Source organism: Rhinoraja longicauda, chromosome 13 (genome assembly GCF_053455715.1).
Source record: "Rhinoraja longicauda isolate Sanriku21f chromosome 13, sRhiLon1.1, whole genome shotgun sequence".
In the NCBI taxonomy this organism is placed as follows: domain Eukaryota; kingdom Metazoa; phylum Chordata; class Chondrichthyes; order Rajiformes; family Arhynchobatidae; genus Rhinoraja; species Rhinoraja longicauda.
The window spans coordinates 36,373,322-36,394,900 of NC_135965.1; the positions used below are offsets into that span (position 1 = coordinate 36,373,322).

A 21,579-nucleotide genomic window follows, 5' to 3' on the forward strand; every position below is an offset into this window, starting at 1 on the left:
AATCCTTGGTGAGCTATCATGTACAATCCCACTTCGTAGCTAACCTCTAAATTACATACAAGGCTGGTGATTGGGTGCGTTGACTCAAGTGATAGTTTGTCATATCTTCAATATCTTCATCTTCTTCAATGATCTAGTCAGTTTGCAGTTCCTGGCCATGTTAAAGAAGGTAAAGGTAATGATGTAGCAAGGGAAAGATTTGGGGAAAAGATTGGGGTTTGATTACAACAACTGCAGCTTTTTAATCAGATAACGTGGGCTGATGAAGAAGTGGGATGTGAGAAGGAAGGTTTGGTATGAAAAATCCATCATCCTTTATGGTTAGAGTAGTGCTGGGGTCATATTTATGGTGAACATTCTGCATGTAGGTACGATGATGTGGCTGTGTCTGGATTCTGTCAATTATCTCCTGATGTCTGTGATTACACCCCAGCGAGAGAGGGAACCAAATTAACATTAGCCATGGTTGAATAACATCTCTACCAAAGTCCCCAATGCAAACCACAAATCTCACTGGGCTTTACAGAGTTCATATTAACATGCAATGTTGGAAAGGTCTCTGTTCCCCAGGGCAGTGTGGGGCAACATCTATTGGTCGATGCTGCAGCCACAATGCCTCTCTATTTAAGCGATAAGTTCATAAGTCACAGGAGCAGAATTAGACCATTTGGCCCAAGACTACTCTGCATTCAATCAATTTCAACCCCATTCTCCTCTTGGTTGACAGCATTCTCTTGGATCAAGTTATACTTCACACTCCTCAGCCTTAGCCTTTGTTGTTCTTTTCCCTCTTAAAACCTAATGTGGTTGATGCTAGCAGTATTTCTTGCAGTATATTTTCCAGGCCCAACTTCCCTTATTTCAATAGGAAAAGGCTGTGATGTACAAGATTGATAAGGACATGCAATTTCTGTTATGATTTTCCCAGCTTGAACCCCTAATCTACAACGATCATCCTGTATGGAAATATCTGATGTCCAGGATTTGCCAGACATTTGCACATACTTAGAAATAAATTTACTCTTAAGTGATATACTCCAATAGATTCTGGAATCCTCTCTAGCAAGGTAAAACATGCCATGCCCACAACACGCTATATGAAATGCAGTGTTGGCAACTCTACTATTTATCTCTACCATTCATTATACTGTGCATATGCTCTTGAATGTATTTATCAGTACTCCCAACCAGCATTTTAGTTGACTGCAAATGTTGAAACACTGCCCCACATACCCAGGTACAAGTCTTTAACATATATCAAGAAAAGCAGGGAAGCAAAATGTGTGACATACTTGTGACTTTAGGTTTAGGTTTAGGTTTTGACCTTGTTCCAATAAGATTTTAGATGGGCTATTGAGAACCAACAAACAAATAAATCTAGAAAGTTAAGTATCTACTTTACTTTAAATGAAAACTGCAAATATACAGCTATTGTTTCTCCAAAAGGAATGATCCCCTGTCGGCCCACCGGTCCTTTTATCCATGGAGCTACTTTCCAGCGGCACAGAGTCTGTGCGGCACCGGAAGGTTCCGCCGGGTTTTGTGTCCGGCGGCGGTCGGAGTCAGTCAGAGTCAGAATGAAGCCGGCAGTGGACGAGATGTTTCCTGAGGGCGCGGGGCCGTACGTGGATCTGGACGAGGTGAGGGTGGCGGCCGGTCGGCCGGTGGGGAGAGCCCGCCCCGGGGTCGCCGGCGGGAGGACTCAAGTGTTTTATTGTCAGATGTCCCAGATAGAACAATGATATTCTTGCAGCAGCACAACAGAATATATAAACATAGTACTCTGTAAACGATGTAATAAACGAGAAAAATAGTTCAGTGCGTGTATATATATAAATATTTACGCATATATATATATGTATGCGTAAATATTTATATATATATACAGCGCAAAAGCGTTGGTTTTGTCTTTCTCCACTATTATTGTTTGTTTTTGTGTATATATATGTGTGTTTACATATATATATGTATACAAAAACAAACAAACAATAATAGTGCAAAAAGACAAAACCAACGCTCCCAAGTCTATAGTTCTGAGCTTATTTGTGGTGTTTAATAGCCTGATGGCTGCAGGGAATTAGCTGTTCCTGAACCTGGACGTTACAGTTTTCAGGCTCCTATACCTTCTTTCTGATGGCAGTAATGAAATTAGATGGTGGCCAGGGTGATGTGGGTTCTTAATGATACTGGCTGCCTTTTTGAGATATATATATATATATATATATATATACAGGCGCACACACATGTATGTGTATGTAGGTTAATTGACTGGGTAAATGTAAAAATTGTCCCTAGTGTGTGTAGGGCCAGTTTCCGTGCTGTATCTCTAAATATAAAATATAAAATATATATTTAAAAAATATATGCTTTAGGGAATGGGGGTTTCCCTCCTCCATTTGTAATAAGGACAGTCCCCCTTGTCCTCACCTTCCACCCCATCAGCTGTCGCACACAGCATATAATCCTCCGACATTTTCGCCACCTCCAACAGGATCCCACCCCTTTCTGCCTTCTGCAGAAACCGTTCCCTCCGCAACACCCTGGTCAACCTGTCCCTTCCCACCCAAACCACCCCCTCCCCAAGTACTTTCCCCAGCAACTGCAGGAGATGCAACACCTGACCCTTTTTTAAAAACTCTGTCCCTTTGACTCTGTCCAAGGACCCCAACAGTCTTTGCAGGTGAGGCAGAGGATCACTTGCACCTTGTTCAACCTCATCTACTGTATCTGCTGTTCCAGGTGTCAACTGTATATCGGTGAGACCAAGCGCAGGCTCGGCGATCGTTTTGCTGCCGTTCAGTCTGCCTAAACCTACCTGATTTGGTTACTCGGCACTTTGACTCCCTCTCCCATTCCCAATCTGACCTTTCTGTCCTGGCCCTCTCCATGGTCAGAGTGAGGCCCAGCACAAATTGGAGGAACAGCACCTCATATTTCACTTGGGTGGTAAACATTGCCCAGACATCCCACCATCAAAGGGATCTACAGGAGTCGCTGCCTCAAAAATGCAGCCAGCATCATATGAGACCCACACCACCCTGGCACACTCATTTCACTCCTGCTATCAGGAAGAAATTACAGGTGCCTGAAACTGACTTCCACATTCAGGAGCAATTTCTTCTCGACAACCATCAGGCTATTAAACACTACAACCTCCAAATAAGCTCTGAACTGTATAGACGTGGGGGCATTGTTTTTAGCTTTGTACTATTATTTATATATGTGTGTACATGTGTATATATGTAATAATGGATGAGTAATGGAAATCATTTTTTCCCTCCCTTTGTTATTTAAAGCTTCCCAGGTGCTGCCCCAGTTTAGATCAACTAACAGAATACAAGCTTAGTTTGGAATTATTTTAGCAGTGAAATTCTATCTAAGTGTTGAAGTTCTGTAAACAATAAAATGTATTTTTTTGACTTTTGTCAAATTTTCAGGCGGGAGGAAGTTCAGGACTTCTGATGGACCTTGCAGCTAATGAAAAAGCAGTCCATGCAGATTTCTTTAATGGTGGGTAATCCTTTCATATTTTTTTACACAATTTTCTGGTCCATTTATTTATTGTAAACTTATTGTGGCTGATTGAATATTCTGCTTTAATTGTCATTTCCAGACTTGCCCATTTTTCTTTTTACTTTAAACATCTATGTGTTTCCTCTGATGCCAGAGTTATCTGGGATATATCATGATAACACAATGTAGTCTCTGGTTCTTTTTTTTAAACTCTGCCAATGTGATCTCTGTTTCAGAATTTACTGTAATATTTTGGAGAATCTCCTTCATATTTTGCACTAAATCTTTACTTGCAAAGCTCATTATAATCACACATATTGCTTTTTCAAGTTATATGAAATACTGAGGGATTTTCAGCTTCTGTATGACAATATTCAGAAAATTGAATCAAAAGCAATCATTTTTCTTTTGCGGGTAGGTAATTTCCCTTCCTGTCAGATGATGGAGAGGGCATGCAACAAGTGTTTGATAAGTAGTATAATGTTCTCGAAGCCCTCCGTTTCTTCCTCGACCGTAGAACCAGCCAATCCCCATCGACCAACACTCTCCTCTGCCTAGCAGAGCTGGTTCTTACCCTCAACAACTTCTCCTTTGACTCCTCCCACTTCCTCCAAACCAGAGGCGTAGCTGTGGGCACTCGCATGGGCCCTAGCTACGCCTGCCTCTTTGTCGGGTACGTTGAACAATCCCTGTTCCAGACGTACACTGGCCCCATCCCCGAACTCTACCTCCGCTACATTGATGACTGCATTGGTGCTACCTCTTGCACCCATGCAGAACTCACTGACTTCATACACTTCACCTCCAATTTCCATCCTGCCCTTAAATATACCTGGACTATCTCCGACATCTCCCTCCCGTTTCTGGACCTCACCATCTCCATCACAGGAGACAGACTAGTGACGGACATTTACTATAAACCCACTGACTCGCACAGCTATCTGGACTACACTTTTTCCCACCCGGTCCCCTGCAAAAAGTCTATCCCCTACTCCCAATTCCTCCGTCTATGCCGCATCTGCGCCCGGGATGAGGTGTTTCACACTAGGGCTTCCGAGATGTCCTCGTTCTTCAGGAAACGGGGCTTCCCCTCCTCCACTATAGATGAGGCTCTCACTAGGGTCTCCTCTACGTCCCGCAGCTCCACTCTTGCTCCCCCTCCCCCAACTCGCAACAAGGACAGAATCCCCCTCGTTCTCACCTTCCACCCCACCAGCCAGCGGATCCAACATATCATCCACCAACATTTCCGTCACCTACAACGGGACCCCACCACTGGCCATATCTTCCCATCCCCTCCCCTCTCTGCGTTCCGCAGAGACCGTTCCCTCCGTAACTCCCTGGTCCACTCGTCCCATCCTACCCAAACCACCCCAACCCCGGGCACTTTCCCCTGCAACCGCACGAGATGCAACACCTGTCCCTTTACCTCCCCCCTCAACTCCATCCAAGGACCCAAACAGTCTTTCCAGGTGAGACAAAGGTTCACCTGCACCTCCTCCAACCTCATCTATTGCATCCGCTGCTCTAGATGTCAACTCATTTACATCAGCGAAACCAAGCGCAGGCTCGGCGATCGCTTCGCTGAACACCTGCGCTCGGTCCGCATTAACAAAACTGATCTCCCGGTGGCCGAGCACTTCAACTCCCCCTCCCATTCCCAGTCTGACCTTTCTGTCATGGGCCTCCTCCAGTGCCATAGTGAGGCCCACCGGAAATTGGAGGAACAGCACCTCATATTTCGCCTGGGCAGTTTGCAGCCCGGTGGTATGAACGTCGACTTCTCCAACTTTAGATAGTCCCTCTGTCCCTCCCTTCCCCTCCCCCTTCCCAGATCTCCCTCTATCTTCCTGTCTCCACCTATATCCTTCCTTTGTCCCGCCCCCTCACATCAGTCTGAAGAAGGGTCTCGACCCGAAACGTCACCCATTCCTTCTTTCCCGAGATGCTGCCTGACCTGCTGAGTTACTCCAGCATTTTGTGAATAAAGTGTTTGATAAGAGCTGAAAGCAGAAGAATAAGCACTTTGAATAAAATGACAGGGTAATTATTGTTCCTCTCACCAGGCAATTTTGGATTACTTACTCTTAATCTGAGTATAGTTGCAATACCTCAGGCAGTACACAAATTGCCACGTTCAAAGATTCAAAGTAAATGCAAAGATTACTGAAGAAAGTAATCTTCCTTTCTACGATAAATCGTAGTGTTTCAGTATCTGGCACCATAGCACAGTAAAGAAAGGAGATAAACATTTAAAAATCCCTAAGGATTTTGTTTCCATATTTGATCTTTTGCTTTTCTAGCTTATTATTGGAATTTCATCTTTAAAAAAAATCCCAATCGAAACATTCTTTATGGTAGAAACATGAATGGTACGATTCTAAGTTACTTCAGTTGAGATATTGCTCGCCACATTGGGGCAAATGGTGGTGGCGGTGATGATTATTAATGCACAATGCAGGCATTAAATACTGACAGGCTCAAAAAGTAAAATCGCTGTAAATTTGAAAAGTTGCTTTGAAAATGTGCAAATGAATTGAATTTTTCTGTTCAATTTGTCAACGACTTGATATGTAACATACACAATGAGCTGGGTAGAAGGTTCTTGAAGCACGGAATAAAGTTTGATGACTCAGCCAACATTGTTGCTTTCATGTTTCAATCAAGTGATAAAGCTCTTTTGCACTATTTTAAATTTACAAATAATAGCCATCCCATGGGTTCTCAGTAAGACTTCTACAGGGGTCCTACAGTTGATATAGGACCCCTATCGTAAACATTCAGCAGTTCTAGGAACAAAGGATCAGAATTAGTTGCAGTAGCAAACCAGTAGCACCTTTGGCAGATTTATGGAGCGGTTGTCTACGAGATCTAATGATTTGTGGTAAGAGCTCCTTCTCCAATGGCTGTTGGTGTTGGGGTCATTTGCAAAAAGATACTCTTCCTGCTGATATTTTTTCTTTCTCTTCCGCTATTTATTTTAATATGAAAAGCAACAGATGCATAGGTAAGAATAGAAAGTGGAGCACCAAAGCTTTTGAAGGACAACAACATAAAATTTACTGCACTATTTGCACCTTTACCAGGCTTGCTCCCCAAAGTTTCCCAGCTAGTCTTTTTCTTACCTTGGATCTATTTTGGACTAATATAAAGGAATATGGCCTACTGCAACAAAAAAAAATGCATTTATCAATGTTTACACATTCGGAATGCTATTTATTTTTTATTTGGTTTCCGGACTGGTCAATGGAATTTAGTTTTCATCTTGTTTTACTCCACATGATTCTTTTGAGTGGAAAAAATAATATTTGTGTGGAAGAAACCACAGCTAGAGGGCAGATGATGCTAGTTGAACTGCTAGGTGAATAGAAATGTTGTTTGACCCTCTGGGTTGCAGCAGCATTTTGTGTCTTCACTATGATTTAATGTTTGGATTTATAAAGAAATTGACATTGAATTCTCCAATTTGAAGTAATCACTCTCTCCTCCCTCTCTCTTGTGCCCTCACCACCAACCCAGTGCTTACCCATTTCTAGCACTATCCTGCCAGTCAGCCTGCACCTTTCCCATCCTCATACACTCATCTCACATCTCACGTCTGTCATTTCCCCTTTCCCTTCCACCTATAACACTCCCTCTGGCTTTACATTTCACTCCTCTTACCTGACCACCTTTTTGTCTCCGTTTCATTTCTGGCTTTTGTCACTTACTCCACCCACCTGCCAAACTCCCCTTACCTGCATCTACCTATCACTTGCGAGGCTTTGTCTCACTCTCACTTCTCTTGTCCTCTCCCACAATAGCACTGAAGAAGGGTCCTGACCTGAAACGTCGATTGCCATTGCCCCCCGGAGGCTGCGTGACCTGCTGCGTTACTCCATCTCTGTTTTTTCTCCCTTGTGTTGAATTTGTGAGGAGGTAGAAGGAAATTAGCCTTTTTCATTTTCAACAGATTGGTTGAGTATGTGGAAGTGAAAGGAAGTGAAAGGCAGGGAAGGTGGTAGAATTTTTTTTAAATTTCGGGGTAATTAATTGTGCATTGTTTACACTTTAGATTTTGAAGACCTCTTTGATGACGATGATATTCAGTAATTTGGTCCCTTCACTTCATTCAAACCTCAAATATGGAAAAGGAAAGAAGATGGACAACACTGCAGCATATTCAAAAACATCCTTGTGTTTGTTAAACAGCCTGTTGTATAAATATGGATTTGCTCACTCATTTTTGTTTTAGTGTACATTTTATTAAATTAATACTCTCTTTTGTAAAATATACTTGTAACACTGTAGTTTTTTTTCCTTCAAACAGCCAACAAATATGCCCTTTCACTCAGAGTAAAATTGTTGAGATATTCAGATAATTGAAGGACAGAGTTTCACGAAATGCATGTTGGTGTACATAGTTTAGTCAAATCATTGTAAATACAGTCCTACTTCGTTCCACTAGTTTAGAAACCACTTTGCATTGTTTGTGTGAAGATTTCCGTTGTTTTAGGATATATTTTGTTCACAAGTACATGATGATAATATTGCAGAGCTGTGAAGTGTATTGAAGTCTCTCTGACTTCCTGTTTCTATTCCTGATGGTTTATTCGGATTCCAACTGCGCAACTCTGGATACAAGATTATCACTTTAAAAAACCCCACAAAGATTAGAAGTGACATTGCACACCTTCTAACTTGCCCTTCCATTAGAAGAATATTATCTCAACCAACTGTCTCTAAATGATTTCATTTTGTGTTCATTGGTGAAAATCATCCTTTTCTCCAAACCAGGGGGTATGGGGAGAAGGCAGGAACGGGGTACTGATTGAGAATGATCAGCCATGATCACATTGAATGGTGGTGCTGGCTCAAAGGGCCGAATGGCCTCCTGCACCTATTGTCTATCTTGCATCCTATTTACTGCACAGTAAGAAGCCCCTCAGCCCTTCTTCACACATACTGGTTCATCTGACTCCTTAAGGATGTTGTTTTATGCTTATCTCCTTTCCTTTAAATGTATCGCTGTGCTGTTTTCCTCAACCACATTTTATGGTAGGTTTCTACATTCTAACCATATCTGGGTGAAGAAATTTATCCTACCAGTAACTAGTGCTATCTTCCTCAAATGAAAATCACCCTTTTAGCCTGACCTTTTCATTAGTTAGCCAATCACTTATCCACGCTACAACATTATTTCCCATTACCATGACCTCTTACCATATGCACTATTTTTAAATGTAACATCACAACGAATGCTCTTTGAAATCCAAATTTATGATGAATGGTTTCACTTTTGCCATCCCAGTTAATAGATCCTCAAGGAACACAAATACATCTTTCAATTTCTCTTTCATAAAACTCTTTACTTTGACTGCATTATGATTATATCAGTAAAGATAGATTTCAACCTTTTTCCCAATGATAGATGTAACTAATTAACTAATACACAGATTCCTACTTTCTGCCTCTCCTTTCTTGAATCGGTCATTATATTTGTGGCTTTTCTATCTAGAGAACTTTGGAAGGAACTATGCTCACAAAGTTTTAATGATAAACATGGTTCTTATTTTAAAAGTTAATACTGTTCACTGTTCCTGCTGACTTGCATTTCATGTCCATGGTGAGGTCATAAATGTCATGTTTTCCAATGGTGAACGATCTGCCTGCTTCCTACTTTTCTCCAGAAAGCAGGAGTTGTATATTAGGCAGTTTACTTTTTATTCAGCAAAAAAAACCCAATTATGGTGGGGTTCACCAAGGCCAGATGGAAAATTTGGTTGAAAGGGAAGACAATCGATGAACAGTAAAAGGCATTTAAGGAAATATTTAATAATTTGCAAGAAAGGTATTTTCCATTGAAGAATAAGGATTCTGCAAGAAGTCTATCTGAGGCTTACCAAGGAAATTGAGGATGTTATCATTAAAAAAAAGGCATGGAATAAGGCATTTATTAGTGAAAAGCCAGAAGACCAGGAACGTTTTAGAAAACAGCAAAAAGTGGCTAAAATAATAATTAGAGTAAGTCGTTTATGAAGGTAAACCAGATAAATATATTAAAACATGCTTAGGGCTTCAATAATGTATAAAAAAAGAAGAGGGTCTCAAGAGTTAGTGTTTGTCCCTTAGAAGATGAGGTGAGGAATTAATAATGGGATATAAAATACTTAACAGGTATTTTGAACCTGTCATCAGCTCAAGTACAAATGATCGTAATAAAAAACGGGTGATGGGAAGAGAAGAACTTAGGACAATGAGCAGGACTAGTGAAAAGGTTCCAGGCAAATTAATGGGATTAAGAGCTGAGAAGACACCTAGACCTGAAGGCCCACATACTAGGGTCCTAAAATAGGTATCTTTAGTAACAGCGAATGCATAGGTCATGATAAGTCAAAGTTCTCTGGTTCTTTTGAAAAGCAAATCAACAGGAACATGTTAATAGGTTAAAGGAGCAGAATTAGGCCATTTGGCCCATCAATTCTACTCCGCCATTCAATCATGGCTGATCTATCTTTCCCTCTCAACCCCATTCTCCTGCCTTCTCCCCATAACCACTGACACCCTCACTAATCAAGAATCTGTCAATCTGCGTCTGCTTTGATCTGTCCTTTTCACACCTTGGATGCTCTTTGTGCCCTTCCATATCTAGTGACCCTCTCCCGTGACTGTCTGAATGGTTCTTTATTGATACGTATGCACTGCATAATGAAATTCTTGCACCCGTCGCCACATTTTGGCGCCAAAGAGAGTGTCGCCCAACGTGGTGCTCGGACCTACGACTCTGAGATTAAGAGTCATGCTCTACTGACTGAGCTTGCTGGGCAATCAAGAAGGGTTTTGACCCAAAACGTCACCCATTCCTTCTCCTGCCCGCTGAGTCACTCCAGCATATTGTGTCCATCTTCCTTGAAAATGCCCAATGACTTAGACAGGAGTAGGCCATTCGGCCCTTCGAGCCAGCACCACCATTCAATGTGATCATGGCTGATCATTCTCAATCAGTACCCCGTTCCTGCCTTCTCCCCATACCCCCTGACTCCGCTATCCTTAAGAGCTCTATCTAGCTCTCTCTTGAATGCATTCAGAGAACTGGCCTCCACTGCCTTCTGAGGCAGAGAATTCCACAGATTTACAACTCACTGACTGAAAAAGATTTTCCTCATCTCAGTTCTAAATGGCCTACCCCTTATTCTTAAACTGAGGCCCCTGGTTCTGGACTCCCCCAACATTGGGAACATGTTTCCTGCCTCTAACGTGTCCAACCCCTTGATAATCTTATATGTTTTGATAAGATCCCCTCTCATCCTTCTAAATTCCAGTGTATACAAGCCCAGTCGCGCCAGTCTTTCAACATACGACAGTCCCGCCATTCCGGGAATTAACCTAGTAAACCTACGCTGCATGCCCTCAATAGCAAGAATATCCTTCCTCAAATTTGGAGACCAAAACTGCACACAGTACTCCAGGTGTGGTCTCACTAGGGCCCTGTACAACTGCAGAAGGACCTCTTTGCTCCTATACTCAACTCTTGTTATGATGGCCAACATTCCATTGGCTTTCTTCACTGCCTGCTGTGCCTGCATGCTACCTTTCAGTGACTGATGCACTAGGACACCCAGATCTCGTTGTACGTCCCCTTTTCCTAACTTGACACCATTCAGATAATAATCTGCCTTCCTATTCTTACCACCAAAGTGGATAACCTCACACTTATCCACATTAAACTGCATCTGCCATGCATCCGCCCACTCACACAACCTGTCCAAGTCACCCTGCAACCTCATAGCATCTTTCTCACTGCTCACACTGCCACCCAGCTTTGTATCATCTGCAAATTTGCTAATGGTACTTTTAATCCCTTCATCCAAGACTTGACCTGTCGCCATGAATTCCACAATAGCAGTATTAACTTTTAACTAAGAAGCAAGTTTATCTTGAAGAACTACCTAAAAGTATGCATAGATAATATTTTTGAACTAAAAATAAATGAATGTTTTCTGAAAATTAATGATGCTTTCAACTTCTACTTACTATAACAGAACACATTTTACATGTCTGTCACAGCAGTGTAGCTGCCCACTTGTTTTAATGATTTCTCCATCAGAATCACAAGCCAAATTGTTTGACTGTAAAAAGAAACAAATTAAAGTTTTACTTCCCCCCCACACTCCCACACATTTAATTGGGAACAGCTTCAGTTATTTTTTATAACATTCCAGTTTATTGGATATGAATCCAGCGCTTTAATGATTTGCACATTTTCTAATGGTTTATCTTTTTTTAAAATAATATGCTGCTGATATAAACACATTGTGAGCCACGTTACATGTTCAATTACATCTGAACAATGTTTTTTAAATCTTTTGGGTGATTACATGACAATTTAATTACAATAACAAGCAAGAGTGAATTAATTGTATATTGGATTACAACCTTGGAGAGTAGTCTTAAATTACTGTGGTTTCTGTTATTGCCCAATAGAAAAAAATATTACCAACCAGTAGGCTCAGTGCTGTAACATACTGAAAAGAAACCACATTCAAAAATATGGATAGTAGCACAATAGGGTTTTTTTTCTGGAGAATTTACTATTGCTGATTTTAATGAGTAGATATAATAAGGGGAAAGGTGGTGGAGAGCTGAATGGGGGACCTAAAAGAGAATTGTGCCAATCTGCCTTGCCTTGTCAGTATCTCTCAGTAGGAAGGAAGTGGGAGCTTGATAGGGTATATAATTAATATTCAGCAATGATATTAGTAATGTGGGACTTTAGAAATGAAAAAGGATGAAAAATATGCGATGTTCCTGCAAGCCTTCAACGTTCTGAAGGATTTTTTGAGCACTCATGCTGAAAGACTGTTTGGAGTAGCTAATAGATATAAAGTGGCAAAAAAATTAAAGATAGAAGGCAATATTTCTATACAGAAGGTTATCAGGCTGATTCTGTTGCAGGAGACTAATTTACAACACTTAAAATAAATTCATTGGGTTTGCAAAGAATGATATGAAGGAAAGAGGACGAGGATGGCAATGGCACATGTGCAATGGAGAGAATCGCTTTGTTTAACTGTTTTAATAGCTGTGATCATCTGTGCCTTGTTACAGTACTGTGAAAGCTGCCAGTCAAACCCCCACCCGATACCAGCCTCAGTGCTAGTTGCAAATGGTGGAGGTGAAACTATGACTGTAAAAAGTCAGTGGGTTTTCTTAAGTTGGCAAAAATGCAACAGGTGGTTAAATATTCTTAACATTTTATTCCAAATTGCTCCTGGTAGTTTGAATGCTATGTACTTAACTGCAACATTTTTTTGTAAAACAAAAGGAACTGCAGATGTTGACTTATGCAAAAGACAGACACAAAATGCTGGGGTAAGTCAGCAGGTCAGGCAGCATCTCTGGAGAAAATAGATAGGTGACATTTCGGGTCTTCAGACTGAAGAAGGGTCCCAACCTGAAACGTCACCTGGCCATTTTCTCCAGAGATGCTGTCTGACATGCTGAGTTACTCCAGCATTTTGTGTCTGTCTGCAGCATTTTCTGCTTTTATTGAAATTTTCTGAACAGCTGCAATCTGTTTGGTTTTATAGTTAGGTGAGGTTGAACCTATTACAAGTATCAAAGAAAGATCGTTATATTTTTCTAAGAACTAGACCTCATGTTGTATGTGGTAGTATTTCACCTAAAATTATATGATACTCGGCATTAAATCACATATGGCATTAATGAAAAATTTAGAACGTTCTGTCATTATTGAAATCATGCCTTCTGTAGAGTTTTAATCTCAGATAAAGAAACTGTTTTGGGAATAATTGGAGCATTCTCTTGTATTCCCTGAATCTTATTTGCTATCACAAATAATTTGTGTACTGATTAACACAATCTCAGAAATAGTCATTGCACTCCTGGTGACTTTTTCCAATTCTTCATTTCTCAAAAGTTGTCAGAAAAAAAAATTATAATTGTGATTTAATGAAATCATTTTTGTATTTAGAAGTTACCTTTGTACTTTGTTTCTATATCAACGTTATAAATAAAGTATATATTAAGCATATTAAAGATGAAATTGTCCAATTTTATGTCAGTAATTTTATTTAGATGATTATCTTTTATTTGGTATTTTTTCTTTGTAAAGTGACTTGTAAAGTATCTTCCACTATTACTTGTCAAACTAGAGTGTACTTAACATAAATTGTTGTTCATCAAAGCAGAGCCAAGTCTTTAATATATTAACTGGTTGTTCAGTTATAGGTGTCTTTAGGCAGTTGAAGGGATCCAATTGCTTTGGAGCTAACAGCATGCCATCTCCATGTGATGTCCCTATTTGTTTCTTATTTAAATGGTTGCAAAAACAGAGGAGTGATCTCAAGGTAGTTCCTAAGATTATCCTGAGCAGTTGCAGTGGCAGCACTATAAACTGGGGGAGCAGGATTGCTACTCTGGAGTTACTGCCTCTCGATTGAAGATTTGGCTAAATAACACAAGGGATGCTGAAAAGTAATTGAGTGGGAATACCAATGAATAGCTGGTGAGTTGAATGGCTTACATTGTTACTTTTTAAAGAAAAAGTGATTTGTTTCAATATTTCCACATTTGTAATTTTTTAATGATAACATTTTATGCAGTTAGTCTAGCAACCTGATGCTAATAAGATTTGTACGATTCAGGATTGAAAATCATTAAAGGATCATTCTAAATTCCCCTGCAGATTCATTCTGTTGGATTTTCATTCTTGTAGCATATGAATAAGGGAGTGGTAGCCAATCTCTGTTTTACCAATTTACCACTGTCCCTGCCGAACTGTTTCATGGGCTTTGATGAAGCAACCTTCAGTGAAGGAGGGCATTTGAAATACTTTTCTCTTCCCATTTCAAGGAGTACTTATAATTCTCACCTATCTATATAGAAAATAACTTTGATCACTTCAGCAATGTGTTACAGTGAAAACAATTGTCTGGTTTAGTTTATGTACTGAGGTACAGTGAAAAGCTTTTTTGTTGCATGCTATCCAGTCAGTGGAAAGACTATACATGATTGCAATTAGGCCATCCACCGTGTACAGATACAGGATTCAGGGAATAACGTTTAGCGCAAAGTAAAGTCCAATTAAAGATAGTCCAAAGGCCACCAATCAGGTAGATGGAAGGTCAGGACTGCTCTCTAGTTGGTGAAAGGATAGTTCAGTTGCCTGATAACAGCTGGGAAGAAACTGTCCTTGAATCTGGGAAAATATATTATTTATGAAAGCTCAATTGTTTGAATAATTGTTTGTCATATAACTTTTATTGGAAACAGATTAAGATTTTTGAAACTCATTATTATATTAGAAACATACCTTAAATTCATATTGATATTGTTGAGTACTCAATTCAAATTCTCAGCATGGAGAATTTTTGAAAATATTTGTTTTGGGAGTTTGTTTAATTCAAAAAGGGTACCTATTTTTAAAGTATCAGAAAGACCTCCCCTATTGGGTCGTATTTCAGTGGCAAGTGTGGAAGATGGTGGGGGTAGTGGAGGCTCATGTCAACCCACTCTACAACAACCATAACGCACATCAAGATCCAACATGTATGGGTGTGTGCATAATATGTGCCTGTTTAAATTGACTCTCCACGAAACAGTCAAATGGAAAGTCTTTTGGATGCTTAAAGCAATTATTGATTCTAATTGTGCCTAATTCATGTTGAAGATATAAAATTCAGGAACCTGAATGTAGGTACAAGCTTTATCAAACAACCAAATGGTAGAGTGGTAATTTGATACATAATGGAACCAAATTTAAGAGGCTGGGACACATTAATGCACACATCTAGTCACACTTCTGGAATATCTAGTAATTTTTACATTTGTCATAGATGCAACTCTTCGTTTCTCAGCCATCAGCTTGGTGGCCACAAATTTAAGTGGAAATGCAGTTTCAGAAATGTCTAACTAAAAAATGCTCAATTGTTATTTCTTGGCTCTTCACAAGTCTATTTCAAAAGCATCTTATGGAAACAGTCATATTATCTATTATTAAAAAGGCCGATGGCAAGGAAAGAGTGGGGTCTTTAAGACTCTACATTAAAATATAAATCTTGCCAACACCGTTTTCCAATGAAGAGTATGAAGACATGCAAACAACTACACAAACTGTACTCATTCAAAAAATAAAATCTGATCAAGTTTGCTTTATTGATATCTATTTATTGATTGACTTCATCTTCATAATTTCCAGTTATCACTTCAGAAAATAAGCATTATGTTGTTTTTCTGATGATTTTGATTTCACGTAAGGCAGTATTGCAGGTAGCAATGGAAAACCAGAATTTGTGGACTAAGCTGTACTTGATTAGATCCTATTTCATCGCACTGTTTAATATGCTCCATATGGATGAGGCATACACTTCCTATTTGAGATAGATATTAAAGATGCCAAATTAAAGCAGTTTGAGGAATTATAACTAAAAAGAGTACACACTTTTATGATATTAGGTGTCGATAATGTAACTTTAATTAGTACTGGTTAGGTAATCTCAACCATGTACTGTTCATAATAGTGGGTCAGAGGGAAAGGATGTGAAACTCAGTGGTTTGTTTCTTTTCCAGTCAAAGTCCAATTGGATTATGAATAATTTTAAAACATTTTTCCAGACCCAAAACATCACCTGTCTATGTTCTCCAGGGATGCTGCCTGACCCGCTGAGTTACTCCAGCACATTGTGTTTTGTTATTGTAAACCAGCATCTGTAGTTCTTTGTTTCTACAAGGGTCTTCATCTTTACATTTAAATTTATAATGTGAATTACCATGGTCACTTCTTCTCATGCCCTTCTGGTGTCTGCTTCCAGAGAATAAATCTCAAATCCGTGTAGAAAGCATGGGATTAGATAAGGCCTGTTACTTTCACAGTCGAGTCTATCACATATTGTGCTCCCTGCAAACAAAAAAGGTAATTGTTTGCATGGCTTCTCCGGGCAGCCAAGTGAAATTCCATAATATTGAAGATAGACGCAAAATGCTGGAATAACTCAGGCAGCATTTCTGGAGGAAAGGAATAGGTGATCAAGACTCTCTTCAGCCATAATATTAATCTATCTTCAGCATCCAGCCTCAGAAAGCTGCTTTTCATAAACAGTAACTTTTCCTTTAAGTTTTGATGTGATTTAAATAAGAAGGCTGAGGAAAAACAAGAGCTGGATGGACTGACACACTCGTACCTGGATCATATGCTGTTTGCTTTCAGTTTAACATCGCAAGAGGGGTTTGCATCAATGCTGTGTCCTAATGAAACTGCTGAGAAAGCAGGCAGGCCAGAAGCATGAAAGTAGTGAATATAAGCAAAACATGCTTGTGCTTTAACTCTTCTATTTGTCAGCATAATTGGGTTGATCTGCCCGCAGGGAGTGGTGTTCATGATTAAATTTCCATTGCCGAGGAAGCTCAACAACAGGTAGGTGAGCACGTCACAAGTACGATGGTAAAAGGATTGTACAATTTATTACTTTATACAGATCAGTACAACATTTGATGTTGTTAGGAAGCATAAAGGAAATTCAGTACAGCTTCTGGATAACTGGCTGTCATGATTAATGTTAGGTTAGGTTTATCATGGTCACATGTACTGAGGTACAGTGAAAAGTTTGTTTTGCATTGCTCTCTAAACAGATCAAGTGCCATAAACAATAGACAATAGACAATAGGTGCAGGAGGAGGCCATTCGGCCCATCGAGCCAGCACCGCCATTCAATGTGATCATAGCTGATCATTCTCAATCAGTACCAAACAGTTACAATCAGTTCAAACTCAAGTATAATAGACAGAGCAAAGGGGAAGGTACAGAGTGCAGAACATAGTTCTCAGCATTGCAGCACATTGCAACACATCAGTTCCTTAGACAGAGTCCAATATCCTCAATGGGATAAGGGAGACACAAATAGTTCCTTAAGCCTGATAACAGGGGGTAAAGCTGTTCCTGAGCCTGGTTGGGTGAACTTTCAAGCCTCTGGATCTTCTGCCAGACGGGAGCAGGGAGAAGAAGAAATGACTGAAATGGGGCAAGTCTCCTGAAAAACAAAACCCTGAAATAATTGTATTTATTTCCACAAGGGACTCCCATAAGAAAAAAAACATGCATTGTATTTCAGCTCTAATCAGAACAATGAGTATAAAATGTTTATGAAGAGCTCAAAAAGTGTGTTTATCTATTTACAAACTTGAATAGTATGATAATGTTTTGAATCAATACCAATTTAGACAAAGATGAAATGCCGATTTTAGAAAAAAAAGATTTGAATGAATTCTAACAGTGAATACATTGCTGCATGTATTCTGTTGTTCTAAAATAATTGAAGTATAAAGGAAGGAGACTAAACTGAAATCATTCTCTTTGAATATTCTCAATCATTCAATTTGTCCCATTTAAAAAATATTGGGGGATGATTATATTCCCTTTATTTTAACAGATAAAACATACCTCTTCAAAGAGTACTGTTGGTCACTTGTCCTACGCTTTTCTTTGGCTCAATGTCACATGTTGACTGATTTATTATTACTGTGATGCTCTTTGGAAGGTTTTATGGCATTAAAGGCGATACATAAAGACTATTGTCGTTTCTTCCCCCTTCCCCCCCCCCCCCCCCCCCCCCCCCACCGTCCCTCCCCCTCTCCCCTCCTTGCTTCTAAACCCTTATTGTACACATTCCTTGATCAATAGAATATACTGTCTGAATTCAGGACTCTCCAATAATTTGTCATAAAGTACGAGGTTGGTGAGTATGAGTATACAGTGTGGAAACAGGCCCATCGGCCCAAGTTGCCCACAGCGGTTGGTGTTGGGTGACTAAATTTTTCTGCTCTTCATGTCATCCTACTGACAAGCATTTGGTTCCCACTTGGTCTGTTTCTCTGAGATCAGTGCATATGGTATGGATAGAATCACTAACGTCACTAAGTGTGGTGTCACATACTGCTCTAACATAATAAAGTCTTCATATTGTGCCATTTAATATCTAATAATTGTTCTTAGTTAATTATTTTATTAAATTAAACGTGTCTTTTTTTCCCTTCTTTCTACAATAACGGTGGAGTATTTTTACTTTGAATGCACATTTAGTCTAGTTTACTTCAGTTTAGTTTAGTTTAGAGATACAGCACGGAAACAGGCCCTTCGGCGCACTGAGCGATCCCTGCACTTCCGAAGTTTTCAGAAAATGAAGAGAAAGGCAATGAGTTTTCCTTCCCCCTTCTCCGGATCTTTCCCCAACTACGTCTCCAACAATAAAGTACCTGCGTTGAAACAAGATTGGACTTTGCTGTGGATGCTCCCATAGATTTTAGATTTTTTTTTTAGATTTAGATTCTACAGCGCGGAAACAGGCCCTTTCGGCCCACCAAGTCCGTGCCGCCCAGCGATCCCTGCACATTAACACTATCCTACAAACACCAGGGACAATTTTTACATTTACCCAGTCAATTAACCTACAAACCTGCACGTCTTTGGAGTGTGGGAGGAAACCGAAGATCTCGGAGAAAACCCACGCAGGTCATGGGGAGAACGTACAAACTCCATACAGACGGCGCCCGTAGTCAGGATCGAACCTGAGTCTCCGGTGCTGCATTCGCTGTAAGGCAGCAACTCTACCGCTGCGCCACCGTGCCGCCATAGTTGAATATCATACCAATACTTCAAGTCTTAGAGCGTATGTTAAAAAGTAACCATCTGTGCAAATCACTTTACATTAACTGGTCACCTCAGATCTATTAACAAGTTCGCGCTTTCAAGTGAAAAATTGTCTATTACTTTTTAAAGGAATTGTCTTATTGAGGATACAGTATGGAAATTGGGTTGGTTTAACATTTTAACACGTTTCTGCTAATTTGTGCTATAAAAAACTACAAGATTCATAAGACATGTTTCAAACACAGTGGTAGTCCTGAACACCAATCAATTCCAGACAAAATCATGGAAGCAATAGTCTGTGGTTTTAAATTCCTTCCATTAGATGTAGTTTCATTTGCCAGGTCATAAGAAAATGACAAATGGCAGGATTTAATGGAAATAAAGTGCACCTTGATCTGAATTCCAAAACTTTTATTTGGAAAATCTATTTGTGCGTTTTTTTTTAATAACACCTTTGTTCTCCATTGGCCTGGAAGAGTCATGTTAACTGTTCATTTTCTGGCTTTGCTCAGATAATTTATGCCACCCTTGGGTGAAAATGGCTCAAAATTATAACTATCAACTGAGGCAAACATAAATTAATATTTTTCATGGGGCAGGTAGATCGAAAAGAAAGGTTTGGTAGGATATGGCCAAAATGCATGCAAATAGGACCAGCTAAAATGGGACATCATAGTCAGCATGGGCAAGTTGGGCTGAAGAGCCTGTTTGACTATGACTTCTGATTGCACAGTACTGGGGACAAAGTTTGGGGTTCAGATGGACCACCACCTGACATTCAACTGATGGCCAACTAGATATGAAATAGTAGCGTCCAGTCCAAGAGTATTTACCTGCAAACACCCATTGACATGTAGGGATCCTTTAAGTTGTTCAAAACATATTTGAGAAATCTGATTAATCATTTTTGACAAGGCAATGTACGTGTGTTTAGTTTAGACAATAGACAATAGGCGCAGGAGTAGGCCATTCGGCCCTTCGAGCCAGCACTGCAGTTCAATGTGATCATGGCTGATCATTCTCAATTAGTACCCCGTTCCTGCCTTCTCCCTATACCCCCTGACTCCGCTATCCTTAAGAGCTCTATCTAGCTCTCTCTTGAATGCATTCAGAGAATTGGCTTCCACTGCCTTCTGTGAGACTTTAGTGAAGAGATACAGCATGGAAACCGACCCCCAACGGCTCACCAAGTCAATGCTGACCATTGATCACCCATTCACACTAGTTCTATTATCCTACTATCGCATTCACTCCTTACACATTGGGGGCAGTTTACTGAGGTCAATGAAACTACACAACAATCTATCTTTAGGATGTGGGATGAAATGGGAGCACACAGGAAACCCACGTGGTCACAGGGAGAACATGCAAACTCCACACAGACAGCATCCGAGGGCAGGATTGAACCCGAGTCTCTGGCCCTGTGAGGCAGCAGCTCTACCAGCTGCGCCACTGAGCCACTCTGGTGAATGCTGAGTCCACACCATGACTGAGCCACCTGCTATGTGGGCGAGAGCACTCTGCAGCCATATAAATGCCTATTTGAAATGGTCTTTAGGCTCCCAAAGGGGCAAAGCAGGCATAAAAAATAAATTAAGCCCTTTCTTCAAATGTTACTGTAAGTAAGCAGAGCATACATTAAGGATTATGGAAAGAGTTCAAAGAATTAGCTGTAAAAGCATTGTAAGATTGAATGAATATGAATTGAATGTGAAACTGATATTGGACACAGGGAATAACATGGAGGTCTAATTTGTTCTGAAGAGTAATGTCTTTATTAATATGTATTTCAATGCCAAAGCAAATGATGGGTATATATTTATTTTCCAAGCATATTTATATTGGTGACATTCCTATGATTAAATGGCTCAACTCTCAAGGCTTATTTTTGTTCCGATACAAAAATGGTGGAGAAACAAAGCACATCAGTTAGCATCTGAACAACTAAGTGTGGTCAATGTGAACCACCCTGGGACTTTCTATTGCAATGTTTGCAGTGGAACTAATTATCAGACGCTGAAACATGGTTTCTTTCTCAGATGCTGAATTTTACTTATAGTTTTTCCAGTATTTCTCCCCTCACCTGTACCCACCTATCACCTGCTACGCTTAGTCCCACCCCCACTTCTCTTCCACTTTTCTTTCTTGCCCCCTTCCCAATCCCCCACAATCAGGCTAAAGAAGGGACTAGACTCAAAACATCACCTATCCATGATCTTCAGAGAAGCTGTACACAAAATGTTGGAGTAACTCAGCGGGACAGACAGCATCGCTGGAGAGAAGGGATGAGTGATGTTTTGGGTTGAGACCCTTCTCCAGACCCAGCATCATGTGTCGTTCTTCAGTGTAAACCAGCATCTGCAGTTCCTTCCTACACATTTCTTCAGAGAAGCTGCCTGATCTGCTGAGTTACTCCAGCACTT

The 21,579-nt window shown here is 40.1% G+C and overlaps 1 protein-coding gene across 1 annotated transcript; it reads left to right on the top strand.

Annotated features, from left to right (window-relative positions):
• Positions 1 to 1,526: 1,526 nt before the first annotated feature.
• On the top strand, positions 1,527 to 7,784 carry cops9 (COP9 signalosome subunit 9). Its single transcript, XM_078410782.1, has 3 exons — positions 1,527 to 1,640; positions 3,438 to 3,510; positions 7,568 to 7,784. Exons 1-3 carry the CDS (start codon positions 1,578 to 1,580, stop codon positions 7,603 to 7,605), a joined length of 174 nt encoding a protein of 57 aa, XP_078266908.1. The 5' UTR covers positions 1,527 to 1,577; the 3' UTR covers positions 7,606 to 7,784.
• Positions 7,785 to 21,579: the final 13,795 nt, after the last annotated feature.

Bases quoted from the DNA above. Each gene is read 5' to 3' on its own strand.
- cops9 (XM_078410782.1), top strand. From the start codon at position 1,578: ATGAAGCCGGCAGTGGACGAGATGTTTCCTGAGGGCGCGGGGCCGTAC. The intron at 1,641-3,437 runs GTGAGGGTGGCG...TCAAATTTTCAG, and splicing joins CGTACGTGGATCTGGACGAG to GCGGGAGGAAGTTCAGGACT. The intron at 3,511-7,567 runs GTGGGTAATCCT...TTTACACTTTAG, and splicing joins CCATGCAGATTTCTTTAATG to ATTTTGAAGACCTCTTTGAT.